This window comes from Durio zibethinus, chromosome 23 (genome assembly GCF_047325235.1).
Source record: "Durio zibethinus cultivar Kanyao isolate XHJ-2024 chromosome 23, ASM4732523v1, whole genome shotgun sequence".
In the NCBI taxonomy this organism is placed as follows: domain Eukaryota; kingdom Viridiplantae; phylum Streptophyta; class Magnoliopsida; order Malvales; family Malvaceae; genus Durio; species Durio zibethinus.
Genome location: NC_143184.1, coordinates 7,735,014 through 7,756,227, shown reverse-complemented (window position 1 = coordinate 7,756,227; position 21,214 = coordinate 7,735,014). Strand labels below are relative to the sequence as shown.

Sequence of the window (21,214 nt, the reverse complement as noted above, 5' to 3'; positions counted from 1 at the left end):
AAACGTTAAAAAATATTCTATGTTTTCGCTTGCTATCTATAAAGATGGAGTCTGGTAAGAACTACTAGATGAAAAGTTCATTAGAAAAAGATAGCAAACAAAGAAGAAGAAGAAAAAAATGGACGTTGGGTTTCTGGGACTGGGAATAATGGGAAAAGCCATGTCAATGAATTTGCTGAATAATGGATTCAAAGTCACTGTTTGGAACAGAACTCTTTCTAAGGTGCTTTTCATTACCCTACAAAAAAAATAAACAAATAAATTTTTTTCCCTGGAGTTTACTTTTCTTGGAATATAATTATCATCAGTTGCAGATTGTGTCCATTTTGAGATCTGATTGGTGGGTTGGTGTTTGTTTTTTGTTTTATGTATTGGTTTGAATGATATTTTTGTATATTTTTCTTAAAGAAAAGATGGGAAACTAAATAAGGAAAAAGGAGATTAACTGAATATGATAAAAAAAAAAATCAAAATTTCAAACTAAAATGATGGATTGATTGTGTTCATTTTCTTGTGACTATCATAATAAAAGTTCTTTTTTTTTTGGTGAAAACATTAGTAGTAGTGTTCAGTTCAGTCCGTTGTTGTATGTTGAATATGGACTGTCTGTTGCTTGATATCAGACTTATTTTTATTACAAATATTTGTGGCATTGAAGTTTTGTAATTGCAGTGTAATGAACTGGTGGCTCATGGTGCCTCAGTTGGACAAACCCCTGCAGAAGTAGTTAAGAAGTGTAAGATCACCATTGCCATTCTGTCTGATCCTGCTGCAGCTCTTTCGGTAAATACAAATTTTGGTGCACATACATTTTGAGTCTCTGACCCCCCAATAAACTGTCATTACCACAAAAATGTATTTGGTGATTGCTTAGGTTGTATTCGACAAAGATGGTGTTCTCGAGGAAATTTGTAGCAGTAAGGGTTACATCGACATGTCAACAGTTGATCCAGAGACTTCTTGCAAAATCAGTGAGGTTATCAGACACCCTTTAGTACTTGACTGGTAGTGTTTCTTTAATGTTTCAAAGTTAGAAAGTAAGAGGGTCTTTTGTAGAGATATGGTAATTTTGTGGAACGTCAACATAATAGGCAAATAATGGCATGTTGGTTAAATCATTATGTCAATAAAAATGTCTTTTTAGTATTATATTCTCTTGAGGTCTAAGCATAAACACAGTCTAAGTTTAAACCGTGTTTCTACTTAATCCAAAAAAAAAAAATCATTTTGTTGCCTGATGCGTGCAAAGATACTGTTGAGTGTTGAAATGGTGTCAAACTGTCAATGTTATGCTACTGTTTTGCTCTCTGATAATGGCTAAGGATATTTTAGAAGACAATGTTTTAAAGTTCCTTGCTGGAAGATTCTAATGAAACAAATTTGATTTACTCTTTGATATTCTCATATTTACTGATTTACCTATCAATGAATGAATTTACTCTTTTCTTACTTCCATCGAATATCTACAGGCAATTACATCAAAAGGTGGTCACTTCCTTGAGGCCCCTCTTTCTGGTAGCAAACAGCCTGCAGAAACCGGTCAATTAGTGATTCTCGCTGCTGGAGAGAAGGTAAATTGGTGGATACATTTACTATTTTGTACTTGTTTGTGTTGATGAAAAGGGCACCTGTGTTTACGCTTCCTCTATTTTGTTAGAAATGTATTTCAAGATAGTAGAATTATAGAGGGGCCAACTAAAGCAAATTAAATACGCTATTTTATCAAAATCTGTGTGGACTACATAGATGTGCTGTTTTTTTAAATATTATAGTGAGCTTACACAAACTAGTTAAAAGTGAAATGATTCGTTTAATTGCTAATTTTGACTATCTCTGCTAGAGAGGAATGGTTGCAGTTTATGTTTTAAAACATTGTGACTGCCAGGGAATGAAGTAAAATGGCCTTTATCAGTTGAATTATTATCATTTTCTGCCGATTGAGTGAACCCAATTCCTGAAGTTCATGGTATGGTTTGAGCATTTTTTAATGAAAAGAAAAGAGGAATAAATTGATGAGTTTTATATTTAGCTTAACTCAAGAAACATTACATTCCTGCCATTGGAGGTTTCATTTACAATTCCTATTCTACATTAAACATGATTTAGGGCCTTTCCTTAAGGATAATGTTGCATAAGCTTCCTTTTTCTCATTTCAGCATATCACTCCATGCTCTAGAATCAAACAGTCAGTAGACCAGACCTCATTTCTGGAAACAAACTCCAGTGTGAATTTTGTGAGTGCAATTGTACAAGCGAGATGTCAGAGTGAGATAAAGGAGACTGAATATTATTGTCTATTGTTCAGAAAATGTGTTACTGATTATTTTCGTGTTGTAATAAAATTTAACCTTTTCCTTAAAATATCCTGCTGAAGCTTCTATCAAGTGACATTTTAGGCTCAACTGAAATGTTCAAGTGACATTTCACGTCCATGATGAAAAAGTAAAGAAAATATAGAGTGGAAGACAATGGACTATATTCATACTTTTTCTTTCAACATTAGTGCTAATATATATGTAGCCTGCAAATTTATCTTCACTTTGGTGTTAACTGCAACATGTCACTGTTTGTAAATTTAGGCATTGTATGAAGAAGCAGTTCCGGTTTTTGATGTCTTGGGAAAGAAGTCTTTCTTCTTGGGACAGATTGGAAATGGAGCAAAAATGAAACTTGTTGTCAACATGATAATGGGCAGGTAATGATTGCTCTTTCTTTCTTTCATTTTTTAACCCAAAAAGGAAAAAAAAACTGAAATAGAGCTAGTATTACCATACCTTTACTATGATTATTATTTGTTGAATAAACAAGTATCATTTTAGTAATGAAAGTCCAAAGTAAAAGTTGCAAGCTCAAAATAAGAAATATTAATATGGCTCTTTGGTCCATGAATAAGTTGGAATGATCAGTTTTGCATGGTTGGTATACCCTATTTTTTGGTGAAAACTTTTCCTATTAGAAATATCAACATACGTCACTAAATTCTTTTTGTAATACAAGTGGGGAAATTATTGGCTTCTAACTTCCATATCTTGGAGCTTGTGTAAAGCGTTCATATTCTGTTCTGCTTTATGTATCCACTACCTGGGGCAATATGGGCTTCAAAGATAATTATGCACTATAATACAACTATGCTATAAATAAATTAACATGCCTTTTATTATGAATTGACGAATCCATGTTCTTAAAGTCAGGAGATTTATAATAGTTCTTTTTCTCTGCAGTATGATGAATGCATTTTCAGAGGGACTTGTACTGGCTGAGAGAAGTGGACTGAATCCACATAACCTTCTTGATGTACTGGTAAGATTGCAACTGATCAATATTCTGTCAAGTTGTGGCGGTATAGAAACTTGGAGTGACTGAACTACTTTCTGGCAGGACTTGGGTGGAATTGCTAATCCAATGTTCAGAGGAAAAGGACCGGCAATGCTCCAGGACAATTATTCCCCTGCATTTCCCTTGAAACATCAGCAGAAAGATGTGAGGTTGGCTCTTGCCCTGGGCGATGAAAATGCAGTATCAATGCCAGTAGCAGCCGCAGCCAATGAGGTTCTTTTCTTTCAATCTTGCTTGGCCTTCTCCATGCTAAATATGTTGGAAGTTGTTACCCTTTATAAGCTAAAATATCCTGATACGTAAGTGTAATAAATAGATACCTAAGATTAGTAACAGATCAGTTTGATAAATGATGAAAGTTTTTAACTTGTGTCTAAGATTTGTCCAAGTATTATCAGGATGGAATTTACCGGTGCTGATATTGATAGATACCTTAAAATTTTTATGCAACTTAATGTAACATATAAAATTCTGGAAACTTTCTTAGAAGCTCTATGGTGACTAAACTGAAACTCTTTATTCGTTTTTTCTTGTAGGCATTCAAAAAGGCTAGGAACATGGGATTGGGAGACCTCGACTTTTCAGCTGTTTTTGAGACCGTGAAGGTTCTTAGACATTCATCTTGATATCGTGAATGTAATGGCATAAACACAACGTAGGGACCACACTTGGTTAATGATTTAGGGAGTCACAGCTTCATGCTTGGGTTGATGAAACATTCAGTGTTGGTTTGAACCTGTATTTTTATAGCCACTTGAGAGTTGTTACTCAGGGAAGCATCCCCCTTGTGAGATGTTTTTCTAGTGAACTCTATTATCACCAAAAGGAACTGGTTTGAAAGTTGATAACATCATGCTAGCAAAATGATCTGTTGTTCTGTTCTTTTTCCAGTTTTTGTAACCAATTGAGAGCACTCAGCCAGCACCAGTACTTAAAACACCAATAATGAATTTCAAGCTACAGCTATATTAAAGGGAAGAAGGAAGGAAGAAGAAAGTGAGGCAAAAAGAAAGGGAAAAACCTAGGGATAACACCATTTTGATAGTCAAAAAAAGTTAATCATATGCTTCTAATCTATTTGGCACGCTCGACCTGTGGAAAATGTTCTTGACCGATCACAGGAGAATGGAAAAATAAAGCATAACGCTCAGCAAAAGCCTTTTGCCACAAGGCTGTTACCAAATACAAATGCCAAAATTATCGACAGGAATCATTGAAGACCTTAAACAGATTATAAAGAAAAAGAAGCTTAAGCATCTCCTTCAGCTGCATACACTGGAAATACTTTTATTCCTCCATTTGCCATTTTAAAATTGCAAGTTTGCTGTCTACATCGATTAAATGAAATTTCTCAGCTGCTACATTCCTTTTTTCTGCAATGAAGAAAGTAGTAATCATTCAACTGAATTGGGGACACCATGGTATTAACAGTTTTCAATCACAAATTTGATTTTCCTGCATATGCAAGTATCTAACACTGTACAACATCTAAAATAGCTGTGAGTGGAGTAACTTCAAAAAATCAAAATTTAGTCAAAACTCTGCTCTGTATAATCTCATATGTTTTGTGCCTTCATCCTTTGAAATCAAACTTCAAATGCATTGAAATAATGCTCCAATGATCAATAGTCAAAATCACAAGCCATAGCCGGCGGTTCAGTAATGTGCTCCCATCTGTAAAGCCCCAAAGAAGATTGGATTTATTCTTTCGGCGCTCTTGTATCTGAAATGCAAAGAAGCCACATTAATCATCTAAGACGCATGAACACGACAATTGCTAATACATGTGGAATGAAAAGGCTTGTACAAGCAATTGAAATCATAAAAATTCTGTATTGCCACCATATGCACATTCCTATTTCTATTTCCCCATTGTAGCTTGAGAATGTCCGAGTATAACTACAAAGAAAGCACAACTGATTTTTTGCACTCACCTCAAAGAAGCATAATTGGTAAAAAAAAGTTATGAAAAGCTCAGATAGTGAATAATTTCCCTTTTTTGTGATCTAAACTTTAGTTCTCAAAATCCTCCCCGCCGATTTCAAAGATGATGTTTGCTATAACAATCAATTTCACATGTTTTGGTCAGAATTAACAAGATATATGATCTATCTAGTCACCCAGGTTGGTTGCCTCACCAAACATTGTCAAAAAAAGATAAGAAAATAAGACATTTAGATACACAGTCCAAATAAACAGCCTCAATTCCAGTCCAAGCCATGCAGTCCTGAAAATTTTTCTTAAGATACAAAATTGAAAAAAATAAGACAGCTATCATCACTTGAGAAGAATAGCGAAGGCACAAATAGAGAGAGAGAGAGAGAGAGAGAGTATGAAATAACATTTGAGAACAAACAGATTTTAAAAGATTTCTTATATTTTATAATACATCATCAAGAAAAATTCGTTCAAAATGGGTTTTAAGTGTGCTTATTTGATTGCACCAGATTCCTGTTATGTTAAGATAAAGCAAAAAAACAGGAATATTTTCCTGCCTGAAAGAAATTTTGGGAGAACTAACTAGCAACTAGAACTAACCCTCAAGTTTAATTCTTGAAAACATCGCCAAAGCTAAAACCTAAACTATTAGAAATATTCTCTGCTTACTAAGAAATTGTCATCATCATCAACTAGTGTAAAGAAAGATTTGCGTTTTTTTCTTTTTCTTTTTGCTTTTCAACTTCAATGTCAAGTACTCCTATTTAAGAAATTAAAATGCATAAATCCCACATTCCACATATCATAAATGAAATTTTCATTCATGAATACCATAACAACAATAAATAATTCAATAATATTTGCCAGCAATGATCCTCACTATAACTAAAGATCAATCAAGTAACATCGGGTAGCCAAAATAATCCATACAGTGAACAGAAAGAAACAGAATGGCTAACTTTGGTGACTGGAAAACCACACACGTAAAGAAAATTTGTAGATAAAGAAGGAATATACCTGAACATCTGGTCTGATTTTCCAGTTCCTTTTCAGAATGAACTTTCTTCAAATATGGAGCAATAAACTGATCCAACTTAACCAACCAGAGTGCAACTGCAGATGATGTCTCGGGCATGGTTGGAAAGAATGCTATGATTTCTTCAATAGCAGTACAACCTCCTTGTTCAATATGGCAATGATTCAACCAATTCTTATTAATTGCTGCAACAAAATCAGCAACGACCTGCAAACATGATTTGAGATGTCCAATTCCAAAATCACAATTATTTACAATTAACCTCAGTACAAAAATTATCATATCACATTAAGAACAACTCTAAGTATGGAATTACAAAAAAGAAACCCTACCTGCAAAAGCTCAGACAAAGATGATGTCCGTCGTAGCCGTTTGACCCACAACCTGTGAGCTGACTTCGTCCAAGCACCTATTAAAGCATCTTCAGGCATAACTGACTGCACAAAAAGTAAGGGAAAGAAATTGACACAATGATTAAATAAAAATAATCACATAAGTTTATTTTCTTTCTGAACTATTTACCGATCTAAATGAATTATACACATAATACTGAAGCTTCACATGATATTGCCACAGAAATAAAAGATATACATGACTTCTCATGAAGCAAGATATTTCACTTCTCATGAAATGAATGCAATTTAACAAAGTTTAGCCATAAACTTTTGTATGCAAATTTTAATCTTGAAGTTAAATCAGACAAATGAAACAAACTTAGAAAATTTCATGAAAAAATTATTTATCACTGGTGTTTTCAAAGCTGCAAGATCCATGTTGGGAGCAAGGACCCTTATATTACTCAAGGCAGAATGCATGAAAGAAGAACTTGCCCTAGTTCAGCTAGGATTACAACAACAACAACAACAACAACAACAAACCAAGCCTTATATCCCATAACTTTGGAATCGACTGTATGAAAGGCCAAAAAATAGAACCATGTTAGGTTGTAGTTTTGAATCTTCTTGCGCCACTTATTTCTATAAAAAACAACCTTCTCATCAACTTCATTAACCCTTATATCATTTCTTATTACTTGCATCCACATCTTTCATGGTCCACCTTAGCTAGGATAAAGGTGGTAATTTTTAATTGACACACTTACATTCATACAAAAAGACCGAAGAAAATTCCATGTATTATATCTAATATGCTTAAAAAATATAATTTGTTAATAACCATTAAACAATTTGCTCCCTTACACAGCTTAATGTGTTCCAAAGGTCAATCATCATAATGCACTATAAGTAATAATCATATTACTAGATCTGTTTCCTGAATTCTACCTTCAACAAAAGGTTGGGCATGGACTACATTATCTACCAAAAAAACCAATGAGACACTTAGGTACGTGTTTTATGTGCCTTTCACTTTGAAATAAAGATGCAGCTTGGCACAAAAGGCATGTGCCTGATCAAAAAGTCCTTAGCTGGCAGGTGTGAGATGTTTAGCTGACTTACTCCACACCTTAGTGCCTAGGTGCGCAACTTGACATCACTGCTTATCATTAATATAAGCAAGTGTAGGCAGATAAAAGGAAAATAAAGAAATAAAAAAAAAAAAAAGGGCAACAAAAAAACAATGGTAAAAGCAAAATGAACATGCATATGCATCCTATGTCATCCAGTAGGGATATATTTAATACAAGCATGTCCCTATGTCATATATATGTCTGAAAATGTAATATACGGGATAGTTTTATACAAAAATAGCAAGGTAGCAGGACAAAAACCAATAAAAGAATGACAGTGCACCTCAATTGCATGGACTGCAGCTTTCAGTGATTGCAACTGTGATGGTAGGACTTTGAACTTTGGAAGCATACTATTGTCTCCTTTCTCTCTACATGTAGCCACATGAATGGCATACCTTTCTTCTAGATCAAAATCAAGCTCAAATGTAGCATGGCAAATCCGACAATGTTTCTCATCTCTCCAGTACAAATCATGACAACTCTCACATCTGGTAAGCGAATCAAGATAAGAACATTTGCTGTACTTTACAGCATTAAGGTTCAAGTAAAAGCAATCCCATATCCACACATCAAATTCTTGAAGACGTCTCCACTTTCGGTTTTGTTCTTCTCCCTTCTTTCCAGCTTCAAGAACTATAGCACCAGATGAGGTCAAAGATTCATTCATGGCCACTGTCAAGCTTAGGTTGTCAACATCAGAAACAGGAGACAAACTGTCTTCTCTGACTACATCCATCTCAGATGAATCAGATGGCATGAATCTGATTCCAGCATCAAATAAATGTCTACTTGACATTTGTTGATAGAGTGAAGCTTCCCGCTTCTCCAAGGATTCAATAAGTAGAGCTTCACGTTTACCCCTGTCATCCAAAACTGCCAACAAGGTCCGCAATGCCTGCATCAGGATTAAGGGATGTACAAATAGTAACAGTTAAAAGTCAGTAGCACAGAACAATAACTTTATCATATTAGACAAGAAAAGAACTCAAAATTTTCTGCCTCTTTAAGTATAAAAAATTAAAAAAAATAAAAAAGAGTAAAGCTTCAATTGTAATGAGAAGCCAAATTTTAACCAACAGTATAACAAACTAATAAAGGGCCATTCATTCTGAAAAAAAAAAAGCTGAGAGGGTTACCTCTTCAGTGTCAATAACTTCCCAATGACCATCTTCAGAAGATTCAAAATAAACCCTCCTATGTCCAGGATCATACGCATTACAAGGGCCCAAGAAAAGCCAATATCTGTTGTACCTACGATCAGAGCCTAAAAATACAGATTGTATTGGGTGTATATCAACTCCAACTTCAGTTTCTTTTGCATCCTTTCTACTGCCCGAACATTTCTCCTTTTCAAAAAATTTTGTAATTGAAGATGAATCAACTGGATGAGAGTCTGAAGATGTGTGTGCTTCTTGTACACCATTCCTTTGTCCACCATAGACCCATGATGGCCTAGGAAAATTCTGTTGGTTTGATGATGATCCCTTTATTTTCGCTCCAGAACCATATTGAGGGTTGTTGGCAACACGCACAGCAACAGCTTTACCAGGATTCTAAAGAATTGAAATAATGACTGAAATGAGAGACTAAAAGTCATAACTTCATAGCAGAACAAGAGACATTTGAGCAAGAATGAGATGGAACATGGTAAGACAAAGATTACACTATAAAAGATTTTGCCAATAATTTTATTTGTGCAAATACTTACAAACCTCTAAATACTAAAAATGCAGTCAATATTTTGCATTTGATATAAAAGTTCTACTAATCCAAAATAATCATCATATAGATCATCAGTCCTCAAGAAAAAGAAAAAAAAAAGAATCAATTTCAAAAAATGAGTGCCCATGAATGCATCATACCAAACAAGAGTATAAGGGAAACTTTTCAATCTTTCTTTCGTCTTTTTTTATTTTTATTTTTCTTCAATTTAAGGGGGTGAGGAGGTGAAAGGGGGGGGTCAACTTGTGGCCAGATGAAACATGGATTACCTCCATTCTGATACTGGAACCAGAACTAAGAAGATCGATCAAAGCCACTAATGCATTCAACTTCTCTTCAATGCTCAAGTCTGAATATTCACCTTCCATAAGTCCTAGCAACCACACCTCTCCCTGATGGCTTTCATCAATTTCAGTGTAGACTGTCAACATATTATTTTTACTTCTATAATGGTTTTTATGTTTGAGTTTCCTTTGATAGTAATCTCCCAAGTCATACTCAGAATCATCACTGCTGTCATCAGAGTCATCATCAATACTTCCAGAATCCTCATTATCAGAATGACAATTGCTGCCATCCTTTGCAACAGAACTGCGGAGACGATATGCAGATGATGAAATCTTTTCAAATAAAGTAATATCACTTGAGAGAGTTGAACATATTAATTCTTTGAGTTCCTCAGTCGTGCTAGTGAGATTCAATTCAGTAACCTTCCAAAAAAAAAAAAAAGTTGTGATCACTGAAACAAGGTCATAACAATGACAACAATAATGGTTTCAACTTAGTTGGCTTCAACAAAAGAAAATTTTCATTTTATTTTTTGAAAGTATATTTACCGGTAAAGAGGATGCCAAGTCTGAAACTTTTAGCCCATTATTTCCTCTTTCTGACAAAATTTTGAACAGTACACCCTTTAAACTACCAGGGCATAGGGCATACCTTGCCATGAGGCTCATTTCCTGTATTATAGAAAAGAACATTAAATTTCAAATGAAATATCTCATACATATCCAAAGATATCTTTGGGTCAGCAAAGGAACTTTAAGTAGCATAAAGAACCATCCATTAGGAGTTCCTTAACATAGACCATTAATTCTTTCGACTACAAAGGGGAGTACATCTCCCCATTAAATGCCACATGGTATTTGATCTCTGTTAGAGGCTCAAAAAGACAATGCTTTTATACATTCACTAACAAAAAACAATGAAAAGAAAAAAGTGCTCCATACAGTTGCATTTGAGAATTTGCCTCTCTAGTTTTGCACCTAGGTGGATTTTGTCTGGGAAAGTGGAGAATTGGCTGTGCAAGGGTACCGAAATGCTGCCGCAGATTTGTTTCTTTCTGTTTGCTTCCTTCTAAATCTAGCTCCTATGAGCCATCTAAATCTAATGTTGATTTGTGTGCACTTGCTTGCTGCTGGTAATGCTGGTGTGTGCCCATAAGTGTTACTGGGGCGCTACTCCCTCACTTGTGCATGTTGCTGCAAGAATTCTTGGAGAATACATATCCTCACTTTTTTTTTTGAATTTTCAGGGCCACTTGGCCTTTGTAGCCTCCTTTTTATAAGAGGTGTGGTCTCACTTCCTTTGCCATTGTTGGAGATCATATGCAGAGAATATGTTGGTCTTTTGTCTTTTCATAAGCAGTGAAATTGTCTTTTTTTTTTTTTTTGTTTCTCTAACCGAGTGTCGTTTTCATACTTGCACAATTAAATTTCTTTTGTTTTTATGCACACATGCTTTTCCTTTGCCCATTGCTTGCCTTTGGTTTTGGATATTGATTGTGTTGTGGATTTCTTATTTTAGCTTGCATTATGTGTTGTATGGGAATATGAGGGTGTTGCTATTCCTGCTGATTGTAGCAAACATTGAAGTAGAGAAAACAAAAGAATATCAACTGAGTTCCGCTCAAATTTTTTTTTCACACATTCTTTCAGGTTTTTTATTCTAGATTCTTTGTTTGTTTGTGTAATCCATAAATTATAAACCGTGTCCACTTTACTTTACTTTTCTCTGTTCATTTCCTTAAATTGTATACTTCTTTCTCATCTACTTTCCATGACATTTTTTCTATGCCTGTTTGGATATGTGATATAAAAGTGTAATATTCAGTTTTAATATAAAAGCCTCACAGGGAGGCAAGGGGTGAAAGGGATCATGTGACCTTGAAGGGCTTGTAATAGGATTATAAATTTGAGGGCTAATGGGTCAAGAGAAATATTCAAGCTAAATATCTTATCTATTTTTATCTTTAACTGGTTGTGTTGAATTTATCGAACCAGTAAGAGTTTGCTAGTATTCTTTTTGCAACCAATTTCAAGGGCATCAAACTTAGCTCTTGACTAATTTTGCTAGATATGAGAATATTTCTTTCTAATACCAATTCCATTAGTTTGAGGTTCTTTTGCTTTAGGATTTTGTTGGGGTTATATTTGTTGTTTTAAGCTAGCTCCATTCTATACATGACATGTTTTCTGGAATTAGGATGCTTACAATCAAGAGGTATTTGTAAAAATGCCTATTTCGAAGGCCATCATATGTGGGGGTTTACCTATTCAGAAAGCAGGTGATGAGCATGGACAGGCTGCTCTCTTGTGTTATTTGATGGTGCTAGGTCCAACAGATCAGCTGTTGATAAAGAGCAATGCTTCTAAGGTCTTAGGTTATGTGTTTTAACTATTAAGTTTCTGTATCAATTGTACTTTAAATTAATAAAATTTCTTATTACCTTTTAAAAAATGAGAAAAGAACAAGTGAATATGTTGTTAGCATTTCTTTTAGTGACAAGGCCATTGCTTTAATTATTTTTTACTCAGCCAAGTGGTTTAGTCATCTTATCCATTATTTTAACTCGAGTACTCCTTCTATTTCAACTTTAGTCTACAGTGAATATTAGTATATTTCATATCCAGCACCCAACAAACATCATATACAATGCTTAGAATCATTGATTAGAAATAAGTTGCTTAGGATGGCAATTAACCCTGTTACTAAGTCAAATGGCTATGGCTTGGGTCTGATTCAAGTGTCAAATTATTCAGTATGAATGAGACATATGAATATATGTTTTTTCCTTCAATTTTATCCTAGTCCAAATGTCTGAAAAATTCCAGGACTTGCCAGTTACCAGTTTCACTTTTTTTTTTTTTTGGGAAGCTTGACAGTTTGGCATTAAACTAACCTAAGCTTTTAAAAAAAAATCAAACACTGCAGCACAGAACTGGGCTTCATTAGCTCTTTTATTAAGGGGGTTCTCCAATACAAATACAAACCTCAATCATTTAAAACTAAAATTTAAAAGGGGAAAAAATAAGCACTAAAAATAGTAGGAAGTTAAATAAGGGAAATGAGAGATAAAACAATCAGGAAGGGGAAATTTAACCACAGACACATCATACATATCAGCTATCATTTTAGATTATATAACAGATTCTCCCAAATTTAAGGAGGGAAAAGAAGTTTGAATCTGAGACTAACCATAGTAATACTGAAAAATAATGTACTCATACCTTGCTAAGGGCTTCTCTGCGCAATAGACCTTGTGTTGAACCAAACCCAGCTGCAATTAAAACTTGACGCAATATTTCTGTCCATGTCAGAGGGTTCAAGGATGTCTTCCAGAACTCGACCACAAATTCCTGGTTCTCTACCTGATAAGTTAAAGGACAACAATCATATACCTACTTTTTAGCAAGGACATAGAACTCCTAAATCCTCTTACAATTCACTACCTCAACATCCTATGATCTTTTGGAAAGGTTATCAACTTCCAAACTAATTTTTACAAAGAGTTAGGTGACGTATCCATATATCATTCTAGAAAGCATTTCAATATCAGTGTGTTCAGCAACTGACACAGGCATCTTCCCTTGTTCAATTTTTTTTCTTCTTTTGCATATCTATGTACTTGGCTAAACATGTCCCGACTCTGACTTAATGCTTCATTTAAGTTGTGCTTTGCTTTCAGTCATCACACACGAGGAAACAAGACCAGGGTATTAGGCCCAGCCAAATCATTGAATAAACGTCGTTTTAACATATTATCATGTGCAACTTGAACAACAGGCTTAATAAACAGAGAAATAAAAACATCGGAATAACTTATCGTCAAATCAATCTTGATCGATAACCACAAAGTCCTATTTACGTGAAATATAACTCAAGCAACAAACTTTTTAAAACAATGGATCTTCTCTGATAAGTGCTTCATTTTGTATGGATTGATTTTCTAGTCACATAAGCATTCCATCAGACTTCATTTTTTGATGGGTGGAGTCACCGCAGGGAAACGTCTTTCAAAGGCACTCTAAATAACATTACTTATGTCAATGGGCAAGCAAAAACCTAAAATATGTTCAACAAGGCTTGCTTATCCTATTCATACCCCAGCAACCAGCAAGACCACCTAAATCATCTGGCAAATAATTAAAACAAATCAGAAAAGGAGGATACTCCAAACAGAACAACACTGGCAATCACACAGACACATAGACACACATGCAAGCATGCATTTATATAAACCTGCACGGTCATTACTCACTGAGTGAAGAAGAGCAAGAAACTTGCAAGGCAAGCTAAAGCGTCGTGAAAATGCAGCACTCAGCTCCGCTTCCACATCAGACAAAAGAAGCTTGAGAAGGGCCACATGAATTTTCCCAAGTAGCAAGGAATCCTGAGATATGCATGTGTGTGTGTGTGTGTGTGTATAAATGTTTAGAAGGACAAAAACGAGATAAAATAAATATAAGGCAAGTTAACGACTTGATGAAGTATATGGTAAAATAAAGATGAGAGATAACCTTATCATGAAATGCTTGAGCAAACTCATCAAGTGTGAACAAGCATATGTCAAGTGTTACTGAATAGGTATACAGGAAATGGAAAACCTGCAAAAGAGATTTGAACAACACTTAAGCAAGATAATTAAGAGAAATAAAAGAACAGCTGATTTAAAACATGCTCCCACCACTAAATTCCACAAAAAGGGAAAAACAAGAGCTGCCAGAAGCATGCTTCAAGAATAAAAATTCTTTCAGCAAAGTAAGAGCAAGATGTTTACGAATAAAGGAACACAAGAAAAAAGATGAAACAAAGCATATTTCATGTATGACAAATTGGCCTTTGCCAGAACACAGAATGAATAACAACATTAACAAACTTGAGGCACTACAGACACCTTAAACAGTTTTTTGACAGTTTCTGGAGATGAATCCCAGGGTTGCATACTGAATGGTTGCTTCATCTTAACTGAATTTGGTGGAAACTTAGCCAGCAAATCTGAGAAACCATAAACAAATTCCTTTTAGAACTCCAAAAAAACCATCATACTTATGCACCTGATATAAATGTGAAAATAAGACAGAAAACCTTGCCCAAGTATTCCTAAATATATAGCATGACCTACTAAACCAACCTTTGCAAAGGGAGCAACCAAGCACTCCTCTGGTACCAAGATGATCTGAGCATGTTAATGGATTTGTTCCGGCTTGTAACTCCCTCAACTCCAACTCTTCATCATCAACTAGCATTGCAAGTAGATCAAGACATTCATTAGATATACTTCCTTCCAAAGCAAGTTCACATTTTTCTTTGCTTGGTTGCCTATGATTGTCATCTTTGTTAGATTGCACCTGGCATAAAACAAGCAAGTGAACAATAATACAGCAGTCATACAGAAGTTAAGGTAAAATGCAAAAATGTGATAGAAAAGATCATAACTACCTCTCTCCTTTTAATGGAGGGCCTCCTCTTTCCCTGTAGCTTCTTTTCCAACCTTCTCTGTTTCTGGAATCACAAATTACACTCACCAAATTTTCTACATGAAACCATTAAGATAAATCTAGGAAATAATCAACCAACAAGAAGAACCCCTGGGTTTCAGGGAAGATTAGAAAAACAAATCAAATGGTTTTCTAGGAAGATAAAAATAAGAAGTCAACAAAAACTCTTGTGAGTGAAAAAATTGATAACTAACCATTAAAGATACTAATGGTGGCCGTCTTTTGTTCCGAGGTGGTTGCCTTCGCACTGCAAGACTAGATGTTTGAGGAGGAGCAACAATTTGACTATTAGAAAAACCAACACCAGTAGGAAGATCTCCACCCTCAGGGTTCACAACCCTCCAAACTGTCATTAAACCTTTTCCGATACCATGTTTCTTCACTGGGGCACTCCTGTTACCATTGTTTTGATAGTCTATGGTGGTAAGCTCGGGAACCTAAAATACAAGAAGCAAAAATAAAAAAAGGAAACAGAAGACGTAGGAACTGAAGGTGAAAGTCTTGAAAACATTCTTGATACCTTTCTCCTTTTGGTTGCTCCTCTTTGGCACTCTTGATCAGCAGGATGAGAATCTTTAGAACCTACACATAGCAAAAGTATAAGTTTATTTGTATTGAATTACAGTGCGAACAACCACAAATATGGATAAAGCAAAAAATAACAATAATAATAATAACAAAACAATAACAAGCTATGCTATTCCAACCCTTCATTTTTTGTCGAGTACCCTTGTCATACACTTATCCAACATTATTGAACTGGACATGCATATGGAGTCTTGACCTTCTAAATAAGGAAAAACTTAAAAAATTTGAATGCACCCATGGTGGACAAAAACCCATGCCTGAAACTTACTCTCAAGTCCGAGCTATATAAATTAAGATTAAAACAGAAAATAAGAATGACTAAATTTCAAACATTCACTAGTTAGGGATGTATTTCACCTGTTAAATGGAAAACAGTGATGGTGCAAAATTTAACAAGGAAAATTACTTTTTTACATCTCAGGAAATAGCAACCTTGACAAGCTCAATTGATGAGAACCAGAGATAAAATGAGGTTTTCAACAAATTTTTGACAAGCTCAATTAAGGCATCAAATGAGTGATCACCATCATTAAATAGCATCAAATATCCACTAAGACAACAAGTCTACAAACTTCCAGTGGTATACCTTGGCAGTGGCAAAAGGCCTGAGAAGGAAGAGCGTCAAATTCCACACCAAGTGGAGGACCATCCTTCCGAAAAACCTTCTTCAGAATATACTGTGGAGAAAACAAATCCTGAGGAAGAAGCATTTTCTTCTTTTTCTTGCCAAACCTGTTTTCACTGACTAAAGATGTGCTTTTATATCTCGAACATAGTACATCACCACTGGTTGACCTACTATGAACCAAAAGATCCTGTTCTTTAGGACTATTTCTAGCAGCAGAAATGCCAGTAGCATTCCCTTCTTTAGGAGCAGCAAGTTTTTTCATAGAATGGATAGGTAACATAATTCCATTATCCCTTTTACCCCTTCTCCTGTTCTCAACAAACCATCCCTTGACCTGCTTCAAAGTTAATCCTAAAGCTGCAGCATAGCCTTCCATCTCCCTCTGCGTAGGATAATTTTCATCTGCTTCACATGATAATACAAATAAGAAATAAAAACATAGGGCCATATGGTAATCATATCACTCAGCTGGATCCATGGAAGAAAATTTAACTATTAAAGCCACGTCTGACATGCACTTTGGAAGAAGGTTTAAGCTTAAATTTCAATATATTTTAAGAAATTATCTTAAGTAGGTTCGAAAACAGAAAACTTCAAGTAAAAAACAATACACCGATGAACACAGAAGGTCTCAAATAAAAATAAATCTTTAATACTAAAAGAAAACATCCAGAGCCACATCCACCTTTATAGAAGCTCTCAAGAGCTTGGAGTTGAAGTGATGATTTCCTCTTCATTTCCACCACGTTCTCGTAGCCTTCAAGTCAATAACTCTAACTTAATTCAAATTCCGAAAAGCTGAAAACTCGAGCCATATTACACATACTGCGAATTCCACACAAGAAAGAGCAACCATTCAACAACAGAAAAAATAAGACCAAAATACTCCTCCACCCAACCCAAAAGGATTAAATTTAAAGGGATTCCATCAGCAATGGCAGGTGCTTACTACTGAGTTCTATCACAATAATAAAAAAAAAAAAAACCAAGTAAGAGAACAAATGGAAGATTGTTAACAGATATCATCACCATCAATTAAATCAGAAAAAAAAAAAAGCAACCATTTCCCTGGAAACAAATTAGCTTCCCATTTGTTGTTCAGAGCAAAGATAGTCCCCAAGATTTGAGTTTCTCTCAAAGAATCACAGATAGAAGAGAGAACAGTGAAGTACAAAAGCCCAAATGAGTTAACCAGTAGAATTTCAGATAATAAACATAAAATTAAACACATCAAGCGGCGGTTAAGTAAGTGAGAGAAGAATTAGAAGAAGATGACAGGAAACACTTACTTAGTGGACAGAAAATTAGATAGAGAGATGAAGTTCAGAAGAAGAAGAAGAAAGAAATGGTGAGGGGGTTGGGTTAAGAGCTGACAGTTTCAAAGATTTTAGAAAAAGCCAGTAGGGTTTTGGGTTTTATCATCTTTTCTTTTTCTTTTTTTTAATTTGCTCATTTTTGTGGGGGTGAATTTTTAATTTTTACGCTTTTCTTTTCATAAAAATATCTGTTCAATTCGCAACGCTTTTCTTTTCATAAAAATATCTTTTCATTCGCAATCTCTCTCCATCTGGCTTGTTGTTCACTCCCTGTTATTTCTCAAATCCTAGCGGCCAACCAAGAACCAACTAACAGCCGAGGCCTGTGGTCCGTACATATTAAGTTTGGGCGAACCCAGGCCCGGACCCAAACTGTTAAACCCACCTCCAAGGCGCCAATTAATATGGGTTCTTCACCAGAAACCGTCTTATCTTCTTCTGTTCTTCACAACAATTTTTGCCGATTGAAACGAAGTCTCCCTCGTTCTCTCTCTGCTCCAAAATTTGGCTGGCCTTTTCGGTTTCCTCTTGGACCCTCTTCGAGGTAGCACAAAACCACACCGAAAATGGAAAATAATTGCTCAACAACCAAACGACCTTCCCTCAAAACCCATCCCCGTTTCAACAATTACTCCTTTTGGAAAGACAAGGTTTGTCTCACTTTCTAACAAATAATTATGGGTTTTCAGTTGTCTCATAATGTTTTTTTTTTTTGTGCCAAGATTTCTGGTTTATTCCCTTTTCCTTTTGTTTTATTTTTTTAAATACTTCATGAAAGATATTCTGTTGAAAAGTTGAAATTGATGAGTATTGTTTAAATTGCTGATGAAGTGTAGTTGAGAGAAAATTGTTACAAAAGGGTACGAGAAGACCGGTCTCTTCTGCTTTGGAAAATGAGGTTGCCTGCGCCCCAATCTCTTAATCAGAAGGTTCTCTATTTTCATTCAAATGCACCACTTTTATTTTCTATTTTCTATATCTTTCTCTATTGAAGTTATCTACACAAATTAGATGCTTGTAATTACCTTGGGTTCCAATATATGCCCATATCTTTATTGCTTTTCGACATGGGTATGGAAAAGTCCCCCTTTGCTGCATATCAGGCTAACCTGAACTTTGAATGTAACTTTAGGTTCCTAGTTATTAGAGAATCTTTATGTTATCAAGTTTCCTGATCCTTGCATTTGTACTTGTCAGCTTCCTTTGATAAAAAAGCCTGGAAAAGTTTGCTTTTACACATTCTTTTGGTTCGTATAATATTTGTGGGCATTTTGTACTCGGGTGGTTTTTTTCTTGGTTTGCTATATTTCTGTTTCTCTTGAGTTAAGTCCATGCTGTGGGTTTACTAGTACATCACTTATTTATTTATGTTTTCTGGTTTCAGGACTCTATCATAGCTGCCTTTGAGGACATAGTTTCCGATGAGCTTAAAAAGATTAAAGACTCATCATTAACTGACTGTTCGGAAAGCTCAAATTCTTTCTCCAAAGCCTCTGATGAATTATGGGAATACAATGGCCTTCAAGATGCATATCAAGGTGAATGCGAAGAGATATTGTTAGAAATGCAAAGAATTTTTTACGAGGATCACATGACAGAACCAGCAGGAAAAGGTAATAAACAATCACACTCTTAAACAAACAGGTTCAGGGTTGTTCAGAGAAGAAGGGAGCAGAGGGACAATTTTATACCAATTACAATTTACATACCACTGAAAGTTTTGCTTGCTTATATGTTAGATTTCTGTTCTGCTACATATAGCATTATATTCCTCCACCTCATTATTACTGTTTCTGATTTTTGCAAAGACATCATATGTTTATTCTTGTCTACTGTGAGTGGGTGAATGATCATGCAGATGCATGAATTAGGAGGTTATATTTGGAGAAGTCATACTTTTTGAGTTTAAATGTTTAACCTAGTTCCTTGCAGAAGCAGAAGAACCCATCGTATCTTGGGAAGATGAAGAAGATGAGTACTTGGCTCGTGCAGTTTATGAGCATATGCAACTGAATGATGAGCAGGTGCAGTAATAAACTTTTGGTGTTAATTTTTCTAGATAAGTGGTGATTTGCAGGTGTGATAAATGTTTTTCCAGGCACCATGTAGTGATTACTTACAAGAAACTTCTATAGTAGTTACGTTGTAGTATTTGGTTCTTATATGAGAGTTTCTAGCATTTTCAAATGTCAATTTTCAGCACTTTGTGCCAAGATTTTGGAAGTGAATGAAATCAACAAGATTTCTTGATGTTTATGTTAGGTGCACAAGCAGATTTGGTGCCCCATCTGTAAGCAAGGAGAGTTGCAACAGAACCATCAACTTATATATTGCACCCTTTGCAAACTTCAGCTTAACAGAGACGATGAGGTTCTCCTGTTTATCTTTTCTTTTTTCATACAATTTTCATCGCATGGCAACCATTTGATTGTTATGACTTTCATTTGCACCATGTGTCACATATTCACATTCTAAAAACTCTTTTCATTTCTGTGGCCAAAATAAAACTCTCTTTATTTCTCAAAAGTTTTCCTAACAATCAATTGCCCAAATATATTTTGCTCTTGTAACCAAATAAATAAATATTTTTCCTTTCTCTATAGTCTGTTTGCTTGCCAAAAAGAAACGAGATATTCAAGGAAAAAAAATGAATAATGAAAGTGTTCATATGGTTTGTCACAATATGCTGATTGTTGCTGATTTTTTCTTTCTCTAAACTCTGTAATTGTAGTTGCTTGCTAGCTGAGTCTTCGACATTATGTTCTTGCTCATTTCTTCTTGAAATGAATGATTTCCTTTCAAGATTATTTATTAAAAAACATGAGTAAGCAAATCAAACAAGTTCCTTATGAAGTTATTTTGTATGAGTTGTCCACATTCTTGTCTTATTTTCAGGTTAATTTGGATATATTACGGGATCGATTAGCTGAAGCCCATGGTGACCATTTTGATCGAGGTTGCAGATTGAAACCCAAGTTTTGCCTCGAGACTAGATTTGGTTTAACTGCATTGTACATCCTTTGTCACGACTGCGGTACCTTTGAGGTTGTCATATAGCTTCTTTCCTTTTTTGTATACTTAGGGATCAATTACATTTCAGGTTTTCAGGCTTATCCCTTTAAAAGTGTATACATTTTCTGATTGATTTTATTTATTCTCCGTTCCCAAAAACAACAGTTTGTTTTCATTGATTTTATGTACTTCACTCTATTTCTAGTGTTTCGCTTTGATTCTAATTGATTTTCTTTTGTCTTGCTTCTGTTTATCTGAATGGTAATTCATTTTTTTCACTCTTTAATTCCCTTGCACAAGAGTTCAAGAAGACCATTGCAACATGAAATTTCTAGTCACATTCGACCATTTTTATAACAAAAAAAGTTCCAACCTTTTTAACAAGAA

General features: G+C 35.0%; 3 protein-coding genes across 9 annotated transcripts; 2 read left to right on the top strand and 1 right to left on the bottom strand.

The window, feature by feature from the left end:
• Positions 1–18: 18 nt before the first annotated feature.
• On the top strand, positions 19–4,222 carry LOC111314477 (glyoxylate/succinic semialdehyde reductase 1-like). The gene is made up of 8 exons (XM_022915885.2): positions 19–223; positions 673–783; positions 875–976; positions 1,470–1,571; positions 2,580–2,695; positions 3,222–3,300; positions 3,379–3,549; positions 3,873–4,222. The coding sequence occupies exons 1-8, from the start codon at positions 119–121 to the stop codon at positions 3,960–3,962; spliced, it is 876 nt and encodes a 291-aa protein (XP_022771620.2). The 5' UTR covers positions 19–118; the 3' UTR covers positions 3,963–4,222.
• A 124-nt stretch (positions 4,223–4,346) lies between these two features.
• On the bottom strand, positions 4,347–18,091 carry LOC111314472 (homeobox-DDT domain protein RLT3-like). 4 transcript variants are annotated; one of them, XM_022915873.2, is made up of 18 exons: positions 17,789–18,091; positions 17,185–17,324; positions 16,458–16,901; positions 15,804–15,865; positions 15,478–15,720; positions 15,225–15,287; positions 14,917–15,133; positions 14,680–14,780; positions 14,303–14,389; positions 14,044–14,175; positions 13,013–13,153; positions 10,340–10,462; positions 9,773–10,213; positions 8,918–9,334; positions 8,062–8,676; positions 6,643–6,747; positions 6,292–6,517; positions 4,347–5,059 (listed from the first exon to the last, which is right to left on the bottom strand). In XM_022915873.2, the coding sequence occupies exons 2-18, from the start codon at positions 17,234–17,236 to the stop codon at positions 5,037–5,039; spliced, it is 3,492 nt and encodes a 1,163-aa protein (XP_022771608.2). In that variant the 5' UTR covers positions 17,237–17,324; positions 17,789–18,091; the 3' UTR covers positions 4,347–5,036. The 4 variants fall into 4 exon arrangements, with proteins under 4 accessions (XP_022771608.2, XP_022771610.2, XP_089608901.1 ...); XM_022915875.2 differs by lacking the exon at positions 14,044–14,175 and having other exon boundaries at positions 17,789–18,025; XM_089752775.1 differs by lacking the exon at positions 16,458–16,901 and having other exon boundaries at positions 17,789–18,025.
• Positions 18,092–18,214: 123 nt separating this feature from the next.
• LOC111314475 (RPA-interacting protein A) lies at positions 18,215–21,080 on the top strand. Of its 4 annotated transcripts, none has more exons than XM_089752780.1 (6): positions 18,215–18,465; positions 18,652–18,744; positions 19,200–19,428; positions 19,754–19,839; positions 20,078–20,185; positions 20,711–21,080. In XM_089752780.1, the coding sequence occupies exons 1-6, from the start codon at positions 18,382–18,384 to the stop codon at positions 20,870–20,872; spliced, it is 762 nt and encodes a 253-aa protein (XP_089608906.1). In that variant the 5' UTR covers positions 18,215–18,381; the 3' UTR covers positions 20,873–21,080. The 4 variants fall into 4 exon arrangements, with proteins under 4 accessions (XP_089608906.1, XP_022771615.1, XP_022771618.1 ...); XM_022915880.2 differs by having other exon boundaries at positions 19,748–19,839; XM_022915883.2 differs by having other exon boundaries at positions 18,647–18,744; positions 19,748–19,839.
• Positions 21,081–21,214: the final 134 nt, after the last annotated feature.